Source organism: Marmota flaviventris, chromosome 5, assembly GCF_047511675.1.
Source record: "Marmota flaviventris isolate mMarFla1 chromosome 5, mMarFla1.hap1, whole genome shotgun sequence".
NCBI lineage: Eukaryota > Metazoa > Chordata > Mammalia > Rodentia > Sciuridae > Marmota > Marmota flaviventris.
In genome coordinates, this window is record NC_092502.1 from 158,365,141 (window position 1) to 158,388,049 (window position 22,909).

General features: G+C 43.6%; 1 protein-coding gene across 2 annotated transcripts in view; it reads left to right on the plus strand.

Moving 5' to 3' along the window:
* Sema5a (semaphorin 5A) overlaps window positions 1-22,909 on the plus strand; it is a 450,631-nt gene that overhangs the window by 301,580 nt on the left and 126,142 nt on the right. For both annotated transcript variants that reach the window (XM_071612704.1, XM_027943895.3), the window contains exons 9-11: window positions 11,859-12,144; window positions 16,397-16,532; window positions 21,972-22,176. In XM_071612704.1, coding sequence (XP_071468805.1) covers window positions 11,859-12,144; window positions 16,397-16,532; window positions 21,972-22,176 — 627 coding nt within the window. The remainder of the gene's footprint in view (window positions 1-11,858; window positions 12,145-16,396; window positions 16,533-21,971; window positions 22,177-22,909) is intronic.

The window sequence follows — 22,909 nt, forward strand, 5'->3', positions numbered from 1 at the left end:
CCAAGACAAGCACATAGGCAGAGAGGACATCTGTTCAGATATGGCCAGGACATGCTAGGCTGTGGCCATTGAGAGACTCCAGTCTCTCAGGATCTCTGGTACTTCAAGGCTAATCTTCAGGCAGATGATGGGATCCACCTGTTCATGGTGATGTCCTATTTGGACACAGGGAGCTCCGAGGAAGGATCTGCCAACTTCTAATCTTCCCGTCTTATCTCCCAGAACCCCAACAAAACTATCTGGTATGGTTCCTCAACCTTCCTTTAGCAATCCACATCCCAGGACCTAATACCAGAGTTCCAGGTACAATTTCTTAGAGTACAGTGCAATTTCCTACATCAGCTAAAATTTCCACTGATTACACAGTGACGGACAGGTGTCTTACCGGCACCTGTGCACGGTGACCCAGGTGAGGCTGTTCCATCAACTGTAGCACAGACTGGTACAGAGAGGGAGAACAGGGATGGCCAGGGCTCTGGGTGCCTTTGCAAATTTTGTCTGTGTCCTCTTACCTGGCTGGTATGACCTGGTCTGCCTGCCTCTTACAGACCCACGTGCTCTCTGGTGTCCTACATGGAGCCATGTGAAGTTCCTGGGAATGTCCTGCCTCCTCACCATGCACAGGGTATTTTTTCTGCCCTCTTTTTGCCTCCTGGTGAATTCCTGTTTCTCCGTGGCTTGCCTTGAAGGTTGTTTCCTGAGACCCACTTGAGTCTATCCTGTCCCTTCTTGGCACAGTGCATGGTTGCACCTGCTTGCACAGCATAGGGACTCTTGTGCTTCTCCTGCCCCTGGTCTACAAAATCCTCCATTTCACCTGAGGAGAAAGGCACAATGCCAGCAGCTGGCTGCCCATGCCCTCCCTGCCCTTTTCTCCTTGACCGGCTTCTCGCTGCCTTGGTCTCAGCCTCTGAAAGGCTGCACAGTGGCTCTGGCTCTTACTTCTCTTCCAGGGGCCAGCAAACGCTTTCTACAAAGGGCCACAGATGAAATATGGTAGGCTTTGCTGTCCATATGATCTCCTTGCAGCTTTTCACTTCCACCATTGTAGAACGGAAGCAGCCAATGCCAGGGCATGCATGAGCGTGGCTGGGTGCTGATAAAACTTCAACACAAAACACACTGCAGGTCGGATCTGGGGCAGGTGTTGGAGTGTGCCAGTCCCTGTTCTAACCAACAGCTCTGCCCCTCAGCCAGCCACCCAGCTGCTTCAACTCTACAAGTCTTTGCCCAGATGTCACCTTTGCCACGGGGCTATACCCTGGCCCCCTTACTTTAAAGCCAGGCCCTCTCCTGTCTGTCCTCAGGACCTCTTTCCACGCTCAGTGTTAACCTTATCCATTGCAATCTCATCACCTCCTTCTGCAACCAGAATGAACGGTCCCGGTGGCTGGAGCTTGTATATTCTGTATGCTGAGTTATTTTACATGCTTACAGCAGTGCTGGACAAATAGCAAGCACTCAGTAAATATTTTTTAAATAAATGAATTAATGTCATTGGCGTGCTCCCAAAATTCATACTGAAGCAACCCCCAATGTGATGCCACCAGGATGTGGGATGTGAGTCTGGGTGTCACAGCCTTTGGGATGTGAGTAGCTATGGGAATGGGACCCTCATGTCTGGGGCTAGAGCTCTTAAGAAAGGCTGCCTGAATTCTCCACCGTGTGAACCCGAAAGCAGGCCCTCAGCAGATACTGAGTCTAAAGGAAACTTAACTGGGAACTTTAGAGCCTGAAGAGCTGGAAGGAAATGTGTCTTTTGTTTGTAAGTTCCCCTCGGGGCCTGGGGTATAGTTCTATAAGAGAACACTTGCCCTGCATGCAACTCTCAGCATTGGGGCGGGGGGAACCTACCCTGGTATTTTTATTATAGCAGCCTGAGCAGGCCAAGACATGGGGGAACAGTTATTTCTTAGTTTCCCCCACTAGTTTATTAATTCCTTGAGGACAGAAATTGTACATGAGCCACTTTCATGGGCTCAGTTATCTTACTCAGAGCCAGAAGCCCAGTCAAGGCTTGATCAGCATTGCTTAGTCAGCATCGGTTGAATGAGTAAGAAATAAGCACATTTCACAAAAAGCAAAATATGAATATTGTTGTGAAATAAAGGTAAATATTCTATTAATTGTATTCCAGAATTTAAAACAAGTAAAAGCCCCTCCCCAAACATTTTTATGCTTGAAACTGACTCAATTTCAAGCATTTGAAAAAAAAAATGTTCCTTTTAAACTCCCATTTTGTTTGGGAACCCCTTTCAGCCATTACTTATTCACTTTTCAAAGGCAACGTGTTTGAAATTGGATAACATTCTGGAGGAATCTGGAACATTGAGGTATGTGTTTGAAAATGAATTCATGTTTTAAGGTCAGATTTTCCCTTGTGCCCAAATCACTCTTAAAATGAATTTATGTGTTTAGAGAAATTCCTTTACAGCTTTAATGCATTAAAATATCAATCGTTAGTGACCCTTATTAAATGATTACTGTAAAGGAGGATAATAAATGTTTAATGGTTGATGCTTAAAATAGAGAAGCTGTAAAGTATGCCTTCAAGAAAATGGTAGTCAAATTAAGGAAACAATAAACTCACCAAAAGTGTAGGGGGGAGGGGAAACGTGGTGTGTCCACAGTAGTATTGTGTGAATCCTGTGAGTTCTGTGGGGAACTAATGCTTGGGCACAACATCAACCCTCAGTAGGAACTTGAAGACATTACCTCAAGATGCACTTGACTAACTGTGTGAATCTTGACAGGGATATGATCCTCTAACACTCTGCCACCTGCTCATTTTCTTTCTCTGGGGGAAATGCTTGCTGCCCCCCTGGGTGGATCAGGAAACTCTAAGCCTTCTGTTCTCTGAGATCCCAGCTGTGACCTCCTGTGGAGAAGGACTCCCTGGAAATTCAGAAGCATTCTCATTTTAGCAGGATTGTTTCTTATAGCTACTACGTTTCTAGTTAAGAAAACATGACTCTTTTGGTAACCATCTTGAAGACCCCTGGCCTGAGATACATTGATGGCGCTCGGCTACCCTAGCCTCATGAGGACTCTTTGAGGTATTTAAATACAATTACTGGCTTTCTAATTATTAAAGGTCACTTACTGGGAGGAAGAAAACCCCCTCTGTGTACCTTGAGGAGAAGTCACTTGTGCTGGTTTTAAAAGGAGCTCCTCTCTGGGCTCCGCTCCTCACCCTAGGATCAGACACTAATGTTTTTGTTGTTGTTGTTGTTTTATTGGTTGTTCAAAACATTACAAAGCTCATGATATATCATCTTTCATACATTTGACTCAATTGGAATGTTCAACAGCAGAAGTATGGACTGTGCAAGGCTCCATCCTGGGTAAAGTGAGAGCGTGTTTGGCAAAAGCACCCCAGGGTGTAAATCCCTGGTGCTCTCTGAACTGACAACATTCCTGTAGCTGGAAATTCACAATTGGAACTGAAGAAAAAAACAAGCAAAATAAAGACAAATGAGGGCTGGGAATGCAGTGAGTGGCAAGGACAAGAAGCAGCTCTGTAAAACCAGAACAAAATAAGATTTCAGAGTCAGCAGCCTAGTTTGGAATTTTACCAGATAGGCATCTGGGGAGATGCTGGGAATGGATGCAGTCGTGAACTCAGAAATTTAACTGGCTAGGGTCGGGGGTGGGGTGTGGGGGGATAGATAGGATTTAAAACGTGTCAAGCAAGTTGTGGGTCATGTGACACAGTTTTCTCATTTTCAGGCTGGACAGTGTCCTCTATCAGAAGGCCCTGGGCAGATTGTCAGTGCTGTTGGGAGGGGTATGTTTTGAAAATTGTGATGCAGACCAAACCTGATCATCTTCACTAGGTCAAAAGTCATTTTAAAATAAATGGCCTTCCTTCATATCATCTGCCTGTTGGTGCAAGTGTTACAACCTTGTTATCTCCAGTTATTACCCCAGGCCCAAGGAGGAGTTATAATGACTGTTTATAACAGATGGGAGACCCCACTCACAGGTCACCTCTAATTCTCCACACCTTGCTTCAAGGGAGGCTGCATTGTCTTTCTGTGGATGAGTGCTCCAGGGCTCAGAGGGATTCACCACTGTAGGGGTCTTGCCTGGTGTAAACCAGAGGTAGAGTTTGAAAGCAGATCTGCCCCATAGCATGCAGCCTCCCCCATAGTGTGATCCCAGCCTCTGCTTTGTTTAGTCAACATTTAGGAAATGCTCACATCACAGGGGACCTCTGTCTCTCCTAATGTGCATACCATGATGTACAAGCCACCATGGGACAGGGATGTGGGAATGATTGAGCCTTTTCTTGATTATTCAAGCATCAAATAAAGGATCTAATGAGCTGGAATCATTAAACTTATGAAGACAAACCTGTGGGGTGATTTAACACAGCCCTTTCTAGGTACAAGTTTAGTAAGTAATATGTTGAAATCAGTTCTTAGGGTGCTCTTTGAAAACAGTGTGATGAAATTCATTGAACATTAGCATCTGAAAGCTAGGGAGCCGTGTGGATCCCTTTTAGTATTGGATGATGGTTCTTTTCTTGCCAGTAAGTCATTTGTAAACTGGTATTTTCAACCTGCACTTTTCAAGTGGATGAATGATGCCTTCCCTTTGCCACTAAAGTATTTTGGGGGTAAGGCATGAACTCCATACAGAGTCACAGGGAGATTGCACGAAAAGTGCCATGCAGAGAAGGCCTCACGCTGGAGAATATAACACGTTGGCAATTCCCAGCACCCATGAGAACAACCTGAGAAACCGCTGAGCATTCATTGTCCAGAGAACATACAGTTTATGGGTTGCCAGTCTATGCACGTCCGTCCGCAGGTTGTCTCCCTAACGTCCAGTTAAATGTTTTGCTTTCCCCCAGGTTATGGCCTTCCCCATTTGTTCACCTGTGGTTTGGAAAGTTGGATTGTGGACTCTCCATGTTGTGATTTCTTTTTTTTGAACCTGATCCATGCAAGAGACTAAGCTGTATCCACCACATTGGTCTATTGATTCTGTTACAGCTTGTTGAGAAACTGAATCATGTTACAGAGCTCAGTGTATTTTTCAAAGAAATCTTACTTGTTGTTCTGTTAGTCTTTTAAACTATTTTATAGGCATTAAAACATTTCTTGTATCCTTATATTCAAGTTGATCTTCCAATTTAAAAAAAAAAAAAACATGAGTGCCTATGTTGTGAAATAAATTGTTCCTTCTTAAAATGAGTGAATCTAAAATTTTAAATGTCTGCCAGGAAAAAAAAAAATGGATGTGGCAAATGGAAATTTTCTATTTTAAAAATATTTAGGTATTTTTATAAAATAATATTTAGCTCACTGAGCCTAAGAATGTGTGATTTGGTAGATTTTTATGAGAAGTATGGAAAGGCCGCCGGAGGCTTTGGAATGGAGACAAGCTGTCTTTCCAGCTGGAACTTTAGAAAGATGATGTCTGTCCTTCCATCTGGAACTTTAGAAAGATGCCTAATTCACGACACTCCTGTAGACTTTAAGAGATGGGGGACTCCAGGTGTGGGTTTTGGACACACAGGCCGATGCTCATGCAGAGACGGTGGTTTTCCTTTGGGGAGGAGGCAGTGCAGTGGGCAAGTTGTACATTCTCAAATCAGCAACTCCGGGTAAATCACACATTTGCAACAGGCCATAATCCCCTTTGAAAAATGGAGGAAACAAAACTGCTCCAGACCTACTTTGAGTGTTTCTGTGGTGGCTGTCTGTCTGCCAGGAGGCCCAGTGAATGAGGCACCTGGGGCTTCACTGCCACGCGGCAGTGTGAATGGTAACCCAGGATGCACTGGGCTCCATCCCCCGCCCCGTCACCCGCACCACACACAGGAATTGGAGCATCCCCAGAGGCCACTGAAGTCCCCACTCCTCACTGGGGATTCCTGGCCTCCCGCCTCCTGTCCTGTGGATCGATCGTTCCGTTCCTGACTGTGCTTAGGTCTTCTCCCAGGCTGATGGCCCCTCCAGCAGGCTTGATTACCAGCTTTTGACTGGCCTTTTCCACACCTCAACCTGCCCTTTCCCTGATGACCTTTTTCCTAACTCTCAAATTCACCTCCCTGAGCTGGTCCTTGATGTCCTGATATATCATGCAAACATTATCGGTCTCTGGTTTTTTTTATTTCCTCACACTGTTCTTGAGGGAAGGGGCCATATCTATCAGTTGACCAAGGAATACTGAGAGCTGAGGACAGCCCAGAGGAGTGGGTCAGTAAGCCCCTGGTGACCAGGTGTCCTTTGACTGGCATTCAGGGCTTAGTCTGTAGCATAGTCCCTGCCACCGTGTCTGGTCCCAGACTCACTGAAAGGAATGGAGAGCTGTCATTTGATGTGCAGAATGATAGTTGAGGAGTTAGAGCTGGAAACTTAGAATTCTTTTTTGTTTTTAATATCCATTCTCATTCATTTAGATAAATGTTTCTTGATACATCAACAACTTATGAGTGATCTGTTTATTGATTGAACATAGGGCACCCCCATATTGATGTTCTAGGCTTTGGAATAGAAAGAGTGCACAGTAGAGGCTTCAGATGCTCAGATGTGTTTTTACTTGGTCAAATGCAGGTGATCATTTAACCAGCGTGTTTTATATTAATTTATTTAGTGAGATGATTATTTACACCTGGATAATGGCCAAGCAAGTACTAAGCCCCTGACATACCTTGGCTTTGATTCACACTGTGACCCTTCATGTGGAGTGTTGCAGTCCTAAAACAAAAAAAAAAACAGGCCATTCGATAACTTGACTCAGTTCATCTAGCCAGCAGGTGGAAGTGTTGAGCCATGTATACATGCACCTCAGTACTGCATGTATGTGACGTGCGCACACCTACATACACACCACACACGTGAAACTGTGGTTATCTTCCACCTCTCTACTCATCTGTTTGCCTTTTAGTGGAAAGCCCAGGGAAAGAATGTTGGTTCCCCCCATGGTTTTAAAACCACAATAAATTTAATTTCACTTGAATTATCCAGTCTTCATAAATACCTAAATGAAATAAGACTCCCAGCCCCTACAACACATTCTTCTTTGGCTGTGACAAAGGAAATAATGTACACAATAAAAGAGTGTCTGAAAAATCTATAAATGTGCATTGACCTGGTTTCATGGGGATCAACGCCAACAAATTAGGGAACAGAAACCCTGTGGCTGGCTGTGAAGCCCAGCATGGCTCTATCTATGCTTTTTAGGTTCTAATCATCTTACACTTGATACATGTATGCTTCATCATTTTGATTAACTGAGGTTCTATTAAATACAAATAATCCAAAAGTACACCAAGAGCCAATCATGAACCAATATCAATAGCCAAAATCTATTGTGATCCTACTATGTACCAGTCCCTTTAATCTTAAAGTCTGGCAAAGCAGGTCGTCAGTGCCTCCATTCTCATACAGGACGACAGAGCATGCCTGACATTGATAGTTCAGTCCAGGGCAGAGCTATACTTGTGTGGGTACTGTGCCAAGTCATTTTTAACTTCCTTTTGACATGTGTCTTTCTGGGTGGACTTTTGAAGTGCAAAATAATTTTGTGATGGATTTTGGTTCTAGTAAGATTTTTGTAGAGCTGGAAACTTAGAATTCATTTTGTTTTTAATATCCATTCTCATTCATTTAGATAAATGTTTCTTGATATATCCACAAGTTATGAGTGATCTGTTCATTGATTGAACATAGGGCACCCCCATATTGATGTTCTAGGCTTTGGAATAGAAAGAGTGCACAGTAGAGGCTTCAGATGCTCAGAATGTGTTTTTACTTGGTCAAAATCTCAAAATTTTTATCCTTCATCTAATCTCTCATGTTTATTTATAATGTAGCTTCTCAGTACTCCCATCTGCATGGTCATTACTCTAAGTGAAGATGTAAAATAAAAATTTTATTTCATGATTCATAATTCTTATTAACCTGGCATATTTTATATGGCACTCTCACCTGTAACTCAACTTGTTTTACAAACATGAGGAAAATCATCTTCTCCATGCGTATATTTCTATATAAGCTGGCATAGACCCATGGCTGCTTTTATTCTGAACTAGCCCCACACCTTCTGTTCATCTGTGGCTCTGGTGATGCTAAGTTGTAAAGGCTCTCTGAGATCTGCTTTTGTGAGCCCATGTTTGCCGTAGACAAGGAGGCAAGCCTGATATATGACTTGTTCAGTTCGTTCAGGAGTGACAGATACTAGTTTGTAGTGAATTGCCTTTTAACAAGACACAGAACTAAATAATGGGAGGAAAACAATATGCATCTTATTATCCTTCCTGACGAGATCCAAACACCTCCTTCCTCCAGATTTATATCTATAAATACAAGAGATGTTTGACTGCTTAACCATTATTCCTGCTTTTTCACTGTCCTTGGAAGAGGAATGGGATGCTGGCTGAATTTCAAGAGGCTCTGCCTTCCAAGAAATGGAACTTCCTGATTTAATAGCAGGTCACACTGTCAGGGGCCTGTGGTCAACCCAAAGAATCCCTGAGGGGCAGCTGAATGTGCTTCCAAATGTAGTTCAGCTCCCCAGCTGACCTGACCTGTGTTGTGATGAATTAGAGAATAGCATACACTATACACTGAGCACAACTTCTCTGTGTTCTAAACAAGAAGCAAGACAAAATGAATTTGAGCATTTCTATCTGACATGCACAATGGTCACCTTATAAAATTGGCTTGAAGACTTGGAGAGAGGGAGGCTTGCTATGGAAAGAGCCACACCACCTTCCATTCCTTAGTATTTCCTTTATCTGAGACATCTTCATGGGAGACATTTCAGTGGAGTGGACAATGAACATGAACAGCCCCTAAGACTCACTTGCTGACAGGGCAATAGAGACACCATGCGAAAACCTGCTCTGGTCCTGATCAAACATTTCCCAGCCATATTCTTATTTAATAAGCCCTTGAATTGTTGACCTCTTATTCCTACCTTTTCTTTTTGTTTCATCCCTAATATCCCTGGTAGCTGGTCATTTATCTTCCCTGTAATTCATTGTAAAACGTTCCTCAGTCTGTGCCTATGTGAAGCCCGTAGCACTCTCCATGGGTGTGATGACCCTCTATCCGACATCATGCATGTCCAGAAGTCCAATCCTACCATTAAACATAGGAAGCATGGCAGATTGTTTCTTTCAGACTAGTATTTTTCCAGTGCAGCATGATGGTACATGAATAGGCTCTGGGCTCACACCCTCTGGATTCAGACATCCCTACTCCCTCCCAGCCCAGTAGCTAGTGGTGTGAACTTGGGTGAACTGTTAAACCTCTGGGCTTCAGTGTGCTCAGTTATGCACTGGGAAGAACACAGCACTGCCTCTGACTCTTGTGGGTTTGGTGAGCACATGAATGTAAAAGACCAAGCTCAGCATGGCTCAGCAGAATCCACAAACACTTTTTATCACACACAGACCAGCTGGAAGAAACCACGACTGGTCATCTATCCTTCATGGTGGTTTTCCTGCTTATGACTTCTTAGATAATGAAGTATTCATCACTCCCATTTTGTGCTGCTTGTCTCCATGTTACCAGCAGAAGTGGGTACTGGTGAGGGTTTTGATAGATCTGGGTGCACTCTGCCTCATGCACCAGTGCTGGTGACAGCTCCAGGTCACACAGACCCTGCCCCCAAGGTCGTTTTTATGTTCCCCATTTTAGATGGTTTGTTGTTATTGTTGATGATGACGATGACTTTTTCGTTTTAATAAAGTGCTGGAACTATAATCTGGCTTTGCATCCCTAGGTTTAGGACCTATTCTGAAATGATTCAGCCTCCCCTTTCATAATTATACATTCAAGTGATTATTTTCTTTAGACATGAAATATAGGTTTGGTTTTGGGGTCTGCTTTTGTGAGTAATTATCTTGGAGACTCATAGGGAATCTGGATTCAAAACTCTCCAATACTTTCCTTATATTAAAAAAAATTTTTCAGATATGCCACCTGTTGTATTTGTGAGTATCTCTCCAGGATCCTAAATTATACAGTAATAATAATGAATATAATAGTCTTCTCATATGTTTTAATGCAGTTCTGGGTTTTGTTTTTGTTTTTGGAACTTGGAGTTGAACTCAGGGATGTTTTATCACTAAGCCACATCCCCCAATCCTTTTTATTTATTTATTTTTCTTGAATTTTGAGACACCTGAATAGCTGAGCCTGAACTTGAACTTCTGATCTTCTTGCCTCAGCCTCCTAAGGCACTGGAATTACAGGCATGTACCAACTGCCTAGTGTGTCTTTTTAAAAAACAAAACAACAACAACAAAAAACTACCTATTTCAGGATAACGTAATAGTGATTTAAGAATATTTTTGACAGCTTATAAATTAAATTAATTCTCTTCAAAAATCTCTGTATATGATTTAATGTACTTAGGAACAGTGTAACAACCTGAAGGGAACTGCACAGCCATGGGAATCATTTAGAATGCTTTACATTTTTAAAATGTGCAGTCATATGAAAACATTTTGTGGATGACATTGAAGATATATACATAGCTAGCTAGCTAGCCAGATAGATAGATGGATAGACTGTTTGGAAATTGGCAACAGTCTTGATGAATAAAATAGAAGAGGATTCAGTCAGTGTCAACTCCGTGCCAGTGTTTGAAGTCCCTGTCTGTGTTTCAGGCCTGCCTTAAATGCTAATGTCTTGTCTTGCAGCCAGACATATTTCCAGTTGTCCAGCCAATAGCCTGTTTATTGGCACAGTACAGTTGTATCTGGTAAGGTGCAAGGTCAATGGAATTGCTCCTACAAACTATCCCTGAAAATGTGTCCTTGTGGATATAGCTGTTGTCTGTATATTTCATTAATTTTGAACACCAAAGGTTATTGCCATAATTACACTAATTGTACTATAAAATTCGGACACTTGCTGAATGAATGAGAGAAATGCATGAGAATCAAACCTGATTATGACAGTTTTAAAGATACATATTGGGACATATCAGTGTCTATAGGGTATCCATCATCTCTTTTTGCCTCTTCCTTCTCAAACAGGAAGTTAGAAAGAGAATACTTTCAATGTAATATGTGAGATTCGGTTGGTAATCTGTATTTCCTAATTCCTAATGAGCTTGGTGATTAAGTAAAAGCTTTGTCGTAATTTTGTCAATTCTCAATCCCCTTATTTAAGCCATTTATGAGACTGGAGAGCTTCCAGACAATGGCTTCCTCTCAACACCTTTGTCTCCTCCCAGTGGTTCCATCAGTGACCAGGAATAGGAAAACAAGGCTTCAGCCTCCTAGTGACACTGTCACCATAGTAACAGGAATTGCTGAAGCTAATTCAGGGCACTAACCTTACAGTTTGAGTTTTTGTTTCACTTTTCACCAATGGAAAATATTGTAAGGTCTTACTAAAAGCAGATAAAATATGTTGAAGTCATACACATGGATATAAAGTCAGAGCATTTTTTGTGCTGCAAAAACAATTAAAGATTCCTATATTCTGAATCAAATTTCACCTTTGTAATCTTATTTGTTCTCTGTTTCCAAAGTTGATGTAAGACTTTTCAAGCAAAGAAATAGACATTGCTTTAATTTGTTCTGCAAATCTCCCCTGGCCTTTTGATGGCATTGATGTCATGCTAGCTTGGGCACTGGTCCAGCTCAGGGTGCTGCAGTGTGGAAGCACGGTATTGATGGCCCGTCATTGGAACCTGGGCATGACCCTGAGTGTCCCAGCAGCACAGACCATTAAGCTGCTCGCAGGGCTTCCCATTTGTCCTGTAAGGTCCAGGTGTTGTCTAAGCAGAAGCATGTCTCCTTGGGAGAAATACTGAGCAGGCCAAGGTAAAATCAGGAATGACATATGGATGTTGAGATTTTTCTTCTTTCCTATCGCTCACAGAGCCAAACTTCGTGTCCTCCTATGACATTGGAAACTTCACCTACTTCTTCTTCCGAGAAAATGCCGTGGAGCATGACTGTGGGAAGACCGTGTTCTCCAGAGCTGCCCGGGTCTGCAAGAACGACATCGGAGGGCGCTTCCTGCTGGAGGACACCTGGACCACCTTCATGAAGGCTCGCCTGAACTGCTCCCGGCCCGGGGAGGTGCCCTTCTACTACAACGAGCTGCAGAGCACGTTCTTCCTACCTGAGCTGGATCTCATCTATGGCATCTTCACCACCAACGTGTATGTAGCTGGAAAGAGCATCTTTTTCTTCTCTTTTCCTCATTCTGAATGAGTCTTTTGTTCCTTGATCTCTGAGGGTTTAAAGTTGCCTCAAAGGTAGTCTTTCTTATTTTACTGGGCTAATAGCAAAAAAAAAAAAATTTATATATATATATAAAGAGACTTCACTATGAATTAAGTGTTAAGCAGAGATCTGTACTGTGTGAAACTGGCATTAGGAAAATATACATAAATCTAAAAAGTTGTGATCTGTCTTTGGGTAACAGAAATATCAAATTATTCTGATAAATTGTTCTTTTCTGATTTGTGAGTATGTCCTGGGCACTTTGGGGAATACAGGTACATATTAGATTCTTTTTCCATCTACACAAGTCATGCATTTGTGCATAATGAAAGCCATATTGTTGGGGAAATCTGATCTTTAAGATAACATGATTCTTGCCTGAACCCTGACTTATGTATGAAACTCACATTCTTACTTCCCCATAGTTGCACTTAAACCATTGCTATAGAAGATGGCTAATTTGGGCAACTATTTCTTAAATGAAAATTATACTTTAAAAAATGTTCCTGAAAACATAGCACTCACTTTTCTGTTGGGAATATCCCTACCATCAGAACAGACAGTATTTGGATGGCTGGGCAAAGCATTTGAAGTTTCCCAAGCACTCATTCCCTTTCATTCTGGTAGAGTGGTGCCCAGTTCCTTACTGCTCTGTTGCTCTGGGTGGTGTGATAAGACCTAAAAAGAGCGCATGGGACTAGAAGCGGCACTCCCTCAACATTGGCAGAGCTGTGCTTGCCCGGCATCTGGATCACCTTTGCAGTCTCTCATCTGGAGACCTAACAACTTTGAGAAAAGTCAAGTATTTGTTTCCAGAGCAAAGAATCCAAATCTGAAAGGGTAAAAATTGCTGAGAGATGAGGTGGGTGGCCCTTAGCCCCAGCTTGCCCATGCTTAGCCTGGTTTGGGTGTTGATGACTACCTTGCATCCTGGGGAACATTAGTCCTGGACAAACCAGGCAGTGGATTACTGCATGAAGCTTGCTCAGCTCCCTGCATATTTTTAGTTTATTTTTTTTTTTTTATCTCTGGCATCAGAAGTGTGCCCATGAATTATATTTCTAGAGTCATTTACTTTATCTGTCCCTTTATTCCTCATTAGCCTTTTCCTCCTGCCCTTTCTCCTGGTAAGTGTTTAGATTCACTGGATTGAAATTTTACTCCACATTCTCCTTTCTTAGATGTTAGAAAAGCAGGTGGCACGGATGACCCCACCCGGCCCCCTCCACCATTGGCTATTCTTATTGTTGCAAATCTGCTTTCCAAGCCCAGATGTTATTTTTTACTCCTGGAGAAGTTTCTTAAAAAAAAAAAATCAATTTATGGTTTCTGAAGTTGATTTGCTTTCCCAAACCTTGTTTAAAGAGTAGTATAGGCTGCACAAGATAAATGTTCTGTTGCTCAGTTGACATCAATTTTACACACAATGGGGGCTTGGCTTACTTAGCTGTTGATTCCCCTGGCTCTGAGCAAAAAAAAAAAAAATGACCACAACAAAAACACCAATTTCAAAAGTTACAAAAGTCCTCTGCCTGAACTTTTCCAAGGTAGTGAATAGTCCATTCAGAGAGGCACAGAAATGTTTCAGATTACTGTAGGTGAGGTTCTCTGTGCTTTATTGCAGCCATGACAGAAGTCACTCAACATGTGCCTACCTCCTCTTTCTCTCTGGAATCTATTCCCACTGATTCTTTCTGATACGTCCATCTCTAATCCCACGATGTATCCCACCTGTCCTTCCTTTATGGCTCAGCCTTGATTTGACCCTTCCAACAGATGAGTGCTTTTGTGAGAAGTCTGGCTTAACTGAAAGAAAATGAGGTTCAGGTAGCTGGCAATTTCCCATCTCCGAATTACAGGCTAGATCGGTAGCTTGAAGTTGCAGTTTACCTCCACACTTTTCAGGGTTTCTCACCTGGGAGAATGGGGACAGCGGGGAAGGACCTATTCTGACTCATTTCTGTCTCTAGGACTGTGAGATTTTCCTAAACTACTTGATTAAGAGTTGAGCTGCAGGAACCAGTTTGCTACTGCAATAGAATTTTTAAAGGTGTTACCTCTTATTCTGGATATCTATAAATGAAGGCCCAGCATTCTAGCTGTATGTAGCATAGAGAATAGGACAGAGCGTAGTTTAGTGCACATCGATATCTAGACAGTAAAGCTGGTGCTGCTAGGAAAAAAGTTTTATTTTTTTCCCTTCTAAGAAGAATAAGAACTAGAAGGATTATTATTTTTTTTTTTACTTCACTTTTCTACCAGTAACTTTCGGTAATCGTGAAATAGAAGAAAACTTCAAGTTCCCCCATTTATGGGCTCACTTAAGTGAGTCTTCTGCCATTTTAATCCATTTGGGGCACAAACAAGAAATAAACAGCATTAAATGAGGACAAATGATTACCTTGATTACTGAGAGAAGCCAGGTTGGAGCAAACAGCTGCAGGAATCTTAACCAGATGGACTTACTGATACGGAGCCCAGCTTTAAGCAGATACATTCACAAGGTCACTGGAGTCTACCCCCGGGCTGGCCTCCTGCTGCCAGGAGACCCTGGAGAAGGTGGACATGTGCTTCTGCAGGTCTGCCCACCCACAGAGCACAGCAAGTGAAGTGCGAGGGGCAGGGGGACACTGCACCACTGATGCTTTCTCCTTGCCAGGAGTTGGGAAGAAATGTCCTCCCAACACAGTGAGTGACACTGACCAGCAGCTACTGGGACATCCAGGGGAGGCTCTGGGCTGATACCAGAGCCCAGGCCAGCCCCATTCAGAGTGGGAGAAGGAGTGATCCCAGGTGTGGTTCTAATAGGGAGAGGGTAAGGAAGGTAGTGTGACAGTGGGATCACGTCGTGAACTCAGGGACCCATGCAAAGTGCAATCCTAATGCTGTAGCCTGTGCTGAGGGCTGGCCGTGATGTGCCCTCTGTGCTGCTGTTTATCCATCTGGAAAGTGGGGTTGTTCTCAGGATTTGTGGACTCTTCCAGAAACCCCGTGGTCCTTGTCAGTGGTTAGCAGAAGGCTCAGGGTGATATTCTAATTAGTGACAGCCCCATCCCCTTCCTGGTCTCATTTCTAAAGGATGACAAATAAACACAAATACCCACCCGGCCAGGTCTCCAGAGCCAGACTGCAGGGGTTCAAGTGTCATCCGCTCCCCAGACTGTGGCCTATTGTCATGTCCTCACTATGACTGCCTCAGTGTCCTTGTCTGAATCCCTCTTACCTTATAAAGATCACCTGGCCTGGCAGGAGTAAATCCCACAGGAAGCACTAGCACCTGTCTAGGGTCTGTCAATAAACAAATATACGGCAGGAATTTTGGTCCTGGAGTTTCTGGGACTTTGCCTTTGATGTGACCAAACAGTGGCTATAGGTAGGCAAGATATTGATCCCGAACATTAATATGGAAAATAAGTTCACGTTCCTCTTTCTCTTTCCACTTCCCCTCTGAAAACCAGAGCTGAGCTTAACATGCAAATTTAACCAAAAATATTGACCTGTTTCCATGCTTAGTCAAAGGACCGGGACCTTCTAAATCCTCCCATTTACGACTTTCTCTGCAGAGCCTGAATGCTAAGTTAAGGCTTTAAGATTTCATATGGCAGTGCCATGGTAGATTTTTCTCTCTGACCCTTTGAATTTACAATCCTTTCTAAATTAAAAAAAAAAGAATATGAAGGGTCTGTCAGACATTCTTTGCAAAACACTTCCAGTTTATTATTTCTAAAGGATGACAAACAAACACAAATACCAGGGGATTTAGAAGAAAAGGTCTCTACCCACTGCCAGCTAAAGTGGTGAGTGGGGGAGGGGCCCACGGGAGTGATGGGAGCCTGCAGCCACCACAGGCGATGGCCACATTCTTCCAGAATTTGAAAGGCAAAACACACAGCCCTTAAGGATCCCTTGTTGTCCCTTCTGGCTGAATGAATTAATCCAGCTGGCAGGATCACACGTGTCATATCTGGTAAAGAGTCTTGTTTCAATACCTAGATGGTTTTTTGCTCAAAGAGAAATCCCAGGGAAGCCCCACTCACTGCTCTGACTTGGTCTTGGGGAGGTTTAGGGAACTGGTCTTCCTGCGTCTGACACTGCCTCCTCATCACTGCTGCTTCTCCGTGGCTGGTGGAGGGCAGCGGTCACTGCTGGGCTCTCTGACTGTCTTTGTTTTCTCCCTTGGCTTTGCAGGAACAGCATTGCGGCCTCAGCTGTGTGCGTCTTCAACCTCAGCGCCATCTCCCAGGCCTTCAACGGGCCCTTCAAGTACCAGGAGAACTCCCGCTCGGCCTGGCTGCCGTATCCCAACCCCAACCCCAACTTCCAGGTAATTCCAGGGGCAGAGGGCCACTCTGGGCATGTCCCGTGAAGAATACAGAAACCTTGTGCAGACAGGCTGGGGCAACGTCATCCTTGGTGCACACACAGGGCGGCTGCAATCTCTCTGTCCGTTCAAGGGCAGTCCCATGCTCGGCTTTGCTAATGCCAATGAGCCTTTGTCAATGGTGGCGCCTGGGCCAAAAAAAGGGCCTTTTGTCAGCTGAGTGGCCTGATGCTGAACTGAAAAAGGCCAGCATCCTGTAGGGTGTTAGGAGCCTGGGCTCCAATTAGTGCTAACGATGATGGACTCTGTGTCCCCGAATCTCTGATCCCTGATGAATGGCATCTGATGAATAGGGCCCAGGGCACAGAGTGATGGAGACACACAAACAGAGCTCTAATTGGCAAATATGGCGAGATTTCCTGTTGGGGAAGGCAGAACAAGCTTGTGGCAGCTGGGAGGAGAGAAGCAGAGCTGAAGGTCATTCATCTTTCAGTCACAACATTACAGGATATCCAGCTGCAAGGGCTTTGTCAGTCCGGCCGTCTCCCAGTGTTCAGAAGAAGCTGAGACCCAAAGAGATGAGGTGATTTATGAGGTTTGCTCAGTCAGCAGGTCTGTTAGTTTGCTTGGGCTGCTGTAATAAAATACCACAGATCGGGGGCTTGAGAAAGAGCCTTTAATTTTCTCCTAGTTCTGGAGGCTAGCCGTCCAAGATTCAGTGGAGACAGGGTAACTGTCTGGTGAGGGCTGGTTTCCCTTTCTTGAAAGTGTCCATCTTCTCGTTGGTCCCCCTATGAAGGGAGACATATTTGGTTTCTCTTCCTTTTTTATAAGGCCACCCGTTCTATCAGGTTAGAGGTCCTCCCTCATGACCTCATTGAACGTTAATCACTTCCTTCGAGGTCCTGCCCCACAGATAGCAAAGCCTAGAAGTTTAGTTCCTACTTGCAGGATCCCTTGAAGACCTCTTTACTGCCAATGGCTCTCCTGTGATCATCATCACTGTCACTGTGGGTCTGAGTTGTAGCACCACCAAGTTCTGCCTGCTGTGCTGGCTCCTCCAGGGACCTCAGGCTGCATACTGGCAGCTGTGCCCTGCTGGGTGAGACTTCTCCACACAAAGGGCAGGAGGTGGAGCCCCGGGCCAGATGACCTACCACGACCACTGCTGATTTGGAATCCCAACATTCTCAGTTGCAAAGTCTCACCTATTCCAATTAAATGACTGTAACATCACTAATAAAACATGAACCTTTTGGCTCCTTAGAAAACTAGGATGATGAAAAGGTTCAGTCATTTTAGACTTTACTAGTATTTTGCAAGAATCACTCGATTATAATTATTTTGAGTTTTTGTGTCTGTGTTGTGTTTTAAACTTTTGAAAGAATATGGAATTGGAAATAAGATGACTAATTTACATGTCATCTTTACCTTTTACTGCTTTCCTTGGACAAATTATTTAGCATCTTCTTTTTTTATATTTTCACCAAGAAAATTGGAAAGGAGGGATACAAATGCATAGGAATATTTTAGGAATAAACTTCAGTAATATCAATTAATGTATGTTATTTACTGTAAAATATATTTGTAAAGGTGACTCTTAGGGACAATCTATTTGCTGCCTTCTGGCCTCATATGTTGGGTAAATATATACTTCATTATTCCTTTTCTACAGAAGAGAAAATACACCATTCTTTTGTAAAATCCTGAAGGTTGAAAATTAACAAAGATAATAATTTTTGTAACCTTGTACCACCTCCAGGCAATGGATAACTTTCAGCCTTTCATTTGGATATATTTGTAGCACACCACAGGTGCCCTCATTTCCTCAGGCCACCCGTGCCTGGTTTTATAGTGCTAGTGTCACGGGTGGCAGGCTTGCTCTCATTCACAGGAAGGGTGTTGGCCCTGCAGTGAATGGAGCATGCAGAGAGGTGTAGGCATTTCAGGAAAGAAACCTGCTTAGCTGAGCTTGTCTTCTTTGGGTAGAACTTAAAACTTCCAGGGAGGGTCTGGGGCTGTAGCTCAGTGGTTGAGAACTCACCTAGCCTTGGACATGGGTTCAATTCCCAGCACAGCAAAAAAATAAAGAATAAAAACTAAGTAAATGAAACTTGCAGGGAACAGAAGTTACAGATTATGATGACTCTCTGTGTAACCCCTAGCACCAGTAAGTGCTTTGTTCTTGTTACTGTATCTGAGAGCTACCCTGGCCTAGGCACACTGACACCCTCCACAAAGCCCTCTGGACTTCCACAGAGGGGGGGAATTAGTTTTACACTAAGGCTCACTCCATCAGCTATGTATAAAAGTCCTAATGTTTGCAGTAACCAACAGGGTGAAGTGGGTAGATTTTTTATACTTGTTTTTCTGCTGACATTTGGAATTTTATATAGCACTTACATAATAGAAGTAGCCAATTAGCATAGCAGGTTGAGGAAGAGAAATGGTTTGGGAGGGCCAGTATATAATATTTCAAAATTTAGTATAGAAATCTCAATTGGAAACATTAATAAGACAACAAAAGCTATTGATTATCTTTCTCAGTTGCAATCTAGAGGCTACCCTTGGTGTTCTTTAACTGTCTGCCTCATTGGAGGATACAGTCCCAAGGTCATCCAAATTCAAAGTCTCCATGTGAAAATAATCAGCCACTAAAACAACACTGTGCAGACCCAGTGGTATAGTAAAAGAAGGGTAGAAGGGTCCAGAATCTTCCACACAGTTTTGATCACCACCAATTGGAAATGATACAACTAACATGGATAGATCAGCCCTTGAAAGCAGAAAGATGAGAAGACTTCTTAAGAGAACAAATGTAAAATTCAGTTGTATCCTTTGGGACCACTTAAGGTACCATGCAGGCTGGCAGTGGGATGGATGAAGGTACTGTGGAAATTCAGTAGTCAGGATGAGGCTGGTGACTGTGGGGTTGACCACCAAGTGCTGGGGAGCTAGGACTGGGATTCATGAGTTGTTCTTGAAAAATAAAAATACACAGAAGTGCAAATATTTGTTATTGTTTTAAAAATTGGCAGGGTTACTTGCTTGAAGAGGTAGGTGTTGGCATGGTGGGCTGTTGTGGATTTCAACCACATGAGGGCAAAAGCTGTGTTTTTTCTATTCTTATTGTTTTATTCTTGCATGGTATACTCCGGGCATCACACAAGGTCCAACAGACACTGGGGAGACCACCGTATAAGGCACAGCTAGAGAATTTATAGCCCTTAGAAAGCTCAGTAGTTTGTTTGTGATCCAATAAATATATACATTTGAGTAGTTTTCAAAATATTGGAAACAGAATCCTTGGGTGGGTTATTTATTATAGGCTGGTAGAATAAGCCAAGAAGTAGTCGAGAATGTTTCAGAAGCCATTCTTGACAGAGCGGGCAGATGACTTAATTGAGATATGGGTCTCAAGAGTAAAGAAGAGTTCCAGCAACCCTGCCAGGCAGCCCCAGGCCGCATTACTCTCGTGAGTCTCCCCCTCTCCAGGGTCCTCTAGAGCAGTTTTTAGTTCATGCCTTCTGGTTTTTAGGATGCCAGTTTTTGAAAACACCATAAACACCAAGCAGTTACTATGTGCAGACCTCACAAGGCTGCAGTAGCTACCTGTGTCTGAAGTTTTGCCATCAGTTTGAGAAAGAGGTGTCCTAAGAGCTAGAGCCCACGTGCATGGGCCTCTGACCAAGCCCCTGGAAACGCTCCATAGTTTTAGAAAACCCTGGCTAATAGCGATGTCCCTGTGTTTCATGTGTTGTTATTAAACCCTATCATAATGTAGAATCTCCAGCACAGCCTCTCTCCATCCCCCAGAAACAGCTACTTGTGTATCCATGTGCTGATTCCTTGTCCCTTCATTTATTCACTTCCCTCAAGCCATGACATCTCCATGGGCCACGGGACTGCTGTCCCACTTGAGGACACTTAGCATTGGTGGAGTTGAGTGACCTCTCCAGGCCAGGCACATCGTCCTGCTCTTTGGCATTTCCAAGGATTTTCATGGACAAGTGTTTCTTCTGGTTATCTCAGTTGTTCTCACATCAGCCTTAGGAAGTGAGCAGAGTCCCTACTTTCCTGGTCAATTTACAGATAAAGCGTTAGAGGATGAGGAGAAGGGTCCACCCCGAGGCCACATGTAGGGAGAATGACAGCCCACTTGAAACACTGCGGTCATCCTTTGGAGCCTGGGCCCTCTCCTTGACTCCCACAGTCTCTTCCTGTGATACCCAGGTGCCCTGCAACCGTGTGGTATTAAATTAAGCATGGGAGTAGATGCACAAAATCCATTTACCTCTGAGATTCTCTGTGCAATTGGCCTATCATTTTATTGCACGTGAGACATTTTATCAAATGCTACAAAAATACCATCTACTTTAAAAAAGCAATTCCATCTTGTTCTCTTGCACCTCTGACCTGTTATAAAGCCAGGCATTAGAAATGGTGTATTATAAATGGTAGTTTCAGGCAGCATGGACCCCCAAATTCATTTCCATCAAACCTACTTATGTGAAGTTCTGCTGAGGATCATTCACTATTTGTTCCAGAATTTAAAGGTTGGTGGTGATTTTCTGATTCCGTGCTCTGCTATGGGAATGCTATGCTTCCTTTCCTTCCCCTCTTTGTTCCCTGTCCCTGCCTGAAACTGTCACACGTAGCACATGCAGCCTCCCCCCAGCACAGCTCTGAACTGAATTCTCCCAGTTTCGGTTTCATAGTATTTCTCCTCTCTGTAAACTGATCCTTCCTTCCTCCTGCCTTTGTCTTTCTCCCTTCCCACTTTCTTTTCATTCCCCTTTCTCCTTTCCTCATCCCATTTATTGCAAATCCCCCTATTGCAAATCTACCATTTTATTTCTCAGATTCCTAGATTCGAACCAAAGTTTTTATTTCCTCTATCTGGGAACACAAGCACAAAACATCCAGACCAGCATAGTGTTTGCATAGCCCATGTGAATGACAGTGCACTGCTTACAGACACAAGTGGCGCAGTTGTCAAGGAACCAATGTTTGCTTATAAACCTACTGCTACAATAGAAAACTAATAAATCAACATGATGTTCCTGATTGTTGCATTTTCCACCTGGGTACCTGCTTTATCAGATAGTTATAATAGTATGTGTTAGCCAGGGAGCTTCCAAGAACTCAACAGCTGATGAGTGTCTGTGCATCTGGTGTTCATATTAAAGTTGGTGACAAATACCACTCTGTTTTGTAACTTAGGATCTCTCTGTTCATAATGGAGTTGAGAGATTCTTTAAATATGATGAGTTCCAATCTGTACTGAGATGGACTCTAGGCACAAGGACGTCAGGGGAGATGGAGAAGCACACCTCTTTGTGTGGTCAGGCTGATTCAGGTTCCAAGTCAGCTGGGCTGGAGTGGCCACATCAGCTGTGTCCAGATGGCTGGTTATGTAACGTGGACTGTCTTTCCTTGCAGTGTGGCACTGTGGACCAGGGCCTGTATGTGAACCTGACGGAGAGGAACCTGCAGGATGCTCAGAAGTTCATTCTGATGCATGAAGTGGTGCAGCCAGTGACCACAGTGCCCACCTTCATGGAGGACAACAGCCGCTTCTCCCACGTGGTCGTCGATGTGGTGCAGGGCAGAGACACCCTCGTCCACATCCTCTACCTGGCCACAGGTAGGAGCTCTGTCCTCCTCTGAGCTGTTTTCTGTCATGTTCTATTTGATGTTTTAAATTAAAAATATTCAGCTGGACATGGTGGCATGGGTCTGTTGTCTCAGCTTCAAGAAGCTGAGGCAGGGGGACTAAAAGTTCAAAGCCACCTGGGCAACTTAGCAAGCCCTGGTAGCTCATGGTATAGTGTCCAGGGGTGGATCCCCAGGACTTACAAAAGTGGATATTCATTTCAGCTTGACATTTGGGGTCTGTCTCAGTCACCTGCTAACCAGCTTATCTGTGCCTGAAGATAAAAACCAGCCTCATCCGTCCACGGTGCTCGCTTATCCTGGTCATGCCCCTGGGAGTCTTCATTTCACTCTCTTTTTGTCCTGTGTTAGTCATACTTTAATGGGCAAGAGAATGCCTCCTTTCTTAACTGTTGTTCCCCAACTATTCACTAGGCGGGACCCTTCTGGGCAAGGCCGTCGTTAGTCGGATGGTTTAACTCAGCAGAACACTTTGTTAGAGAATATCACTTGGTGAAAAGCTCCCCCGGGGTTGCTGTGGCGATTTCTGATGGTCTCAGAAGCAGTGCTCATAGCAAACTCTTCCTGTGGAAGCCACATACAAGCATTCGAAGAATAATTTTTTTAAAAATAAGTAGCACAATATTTTACAGCAAACATAGGTGACAGTGCTTATGAAATTACAAAAAACTGCTAGTGCTGCTCAGATTTCTCAGTAACCAGAG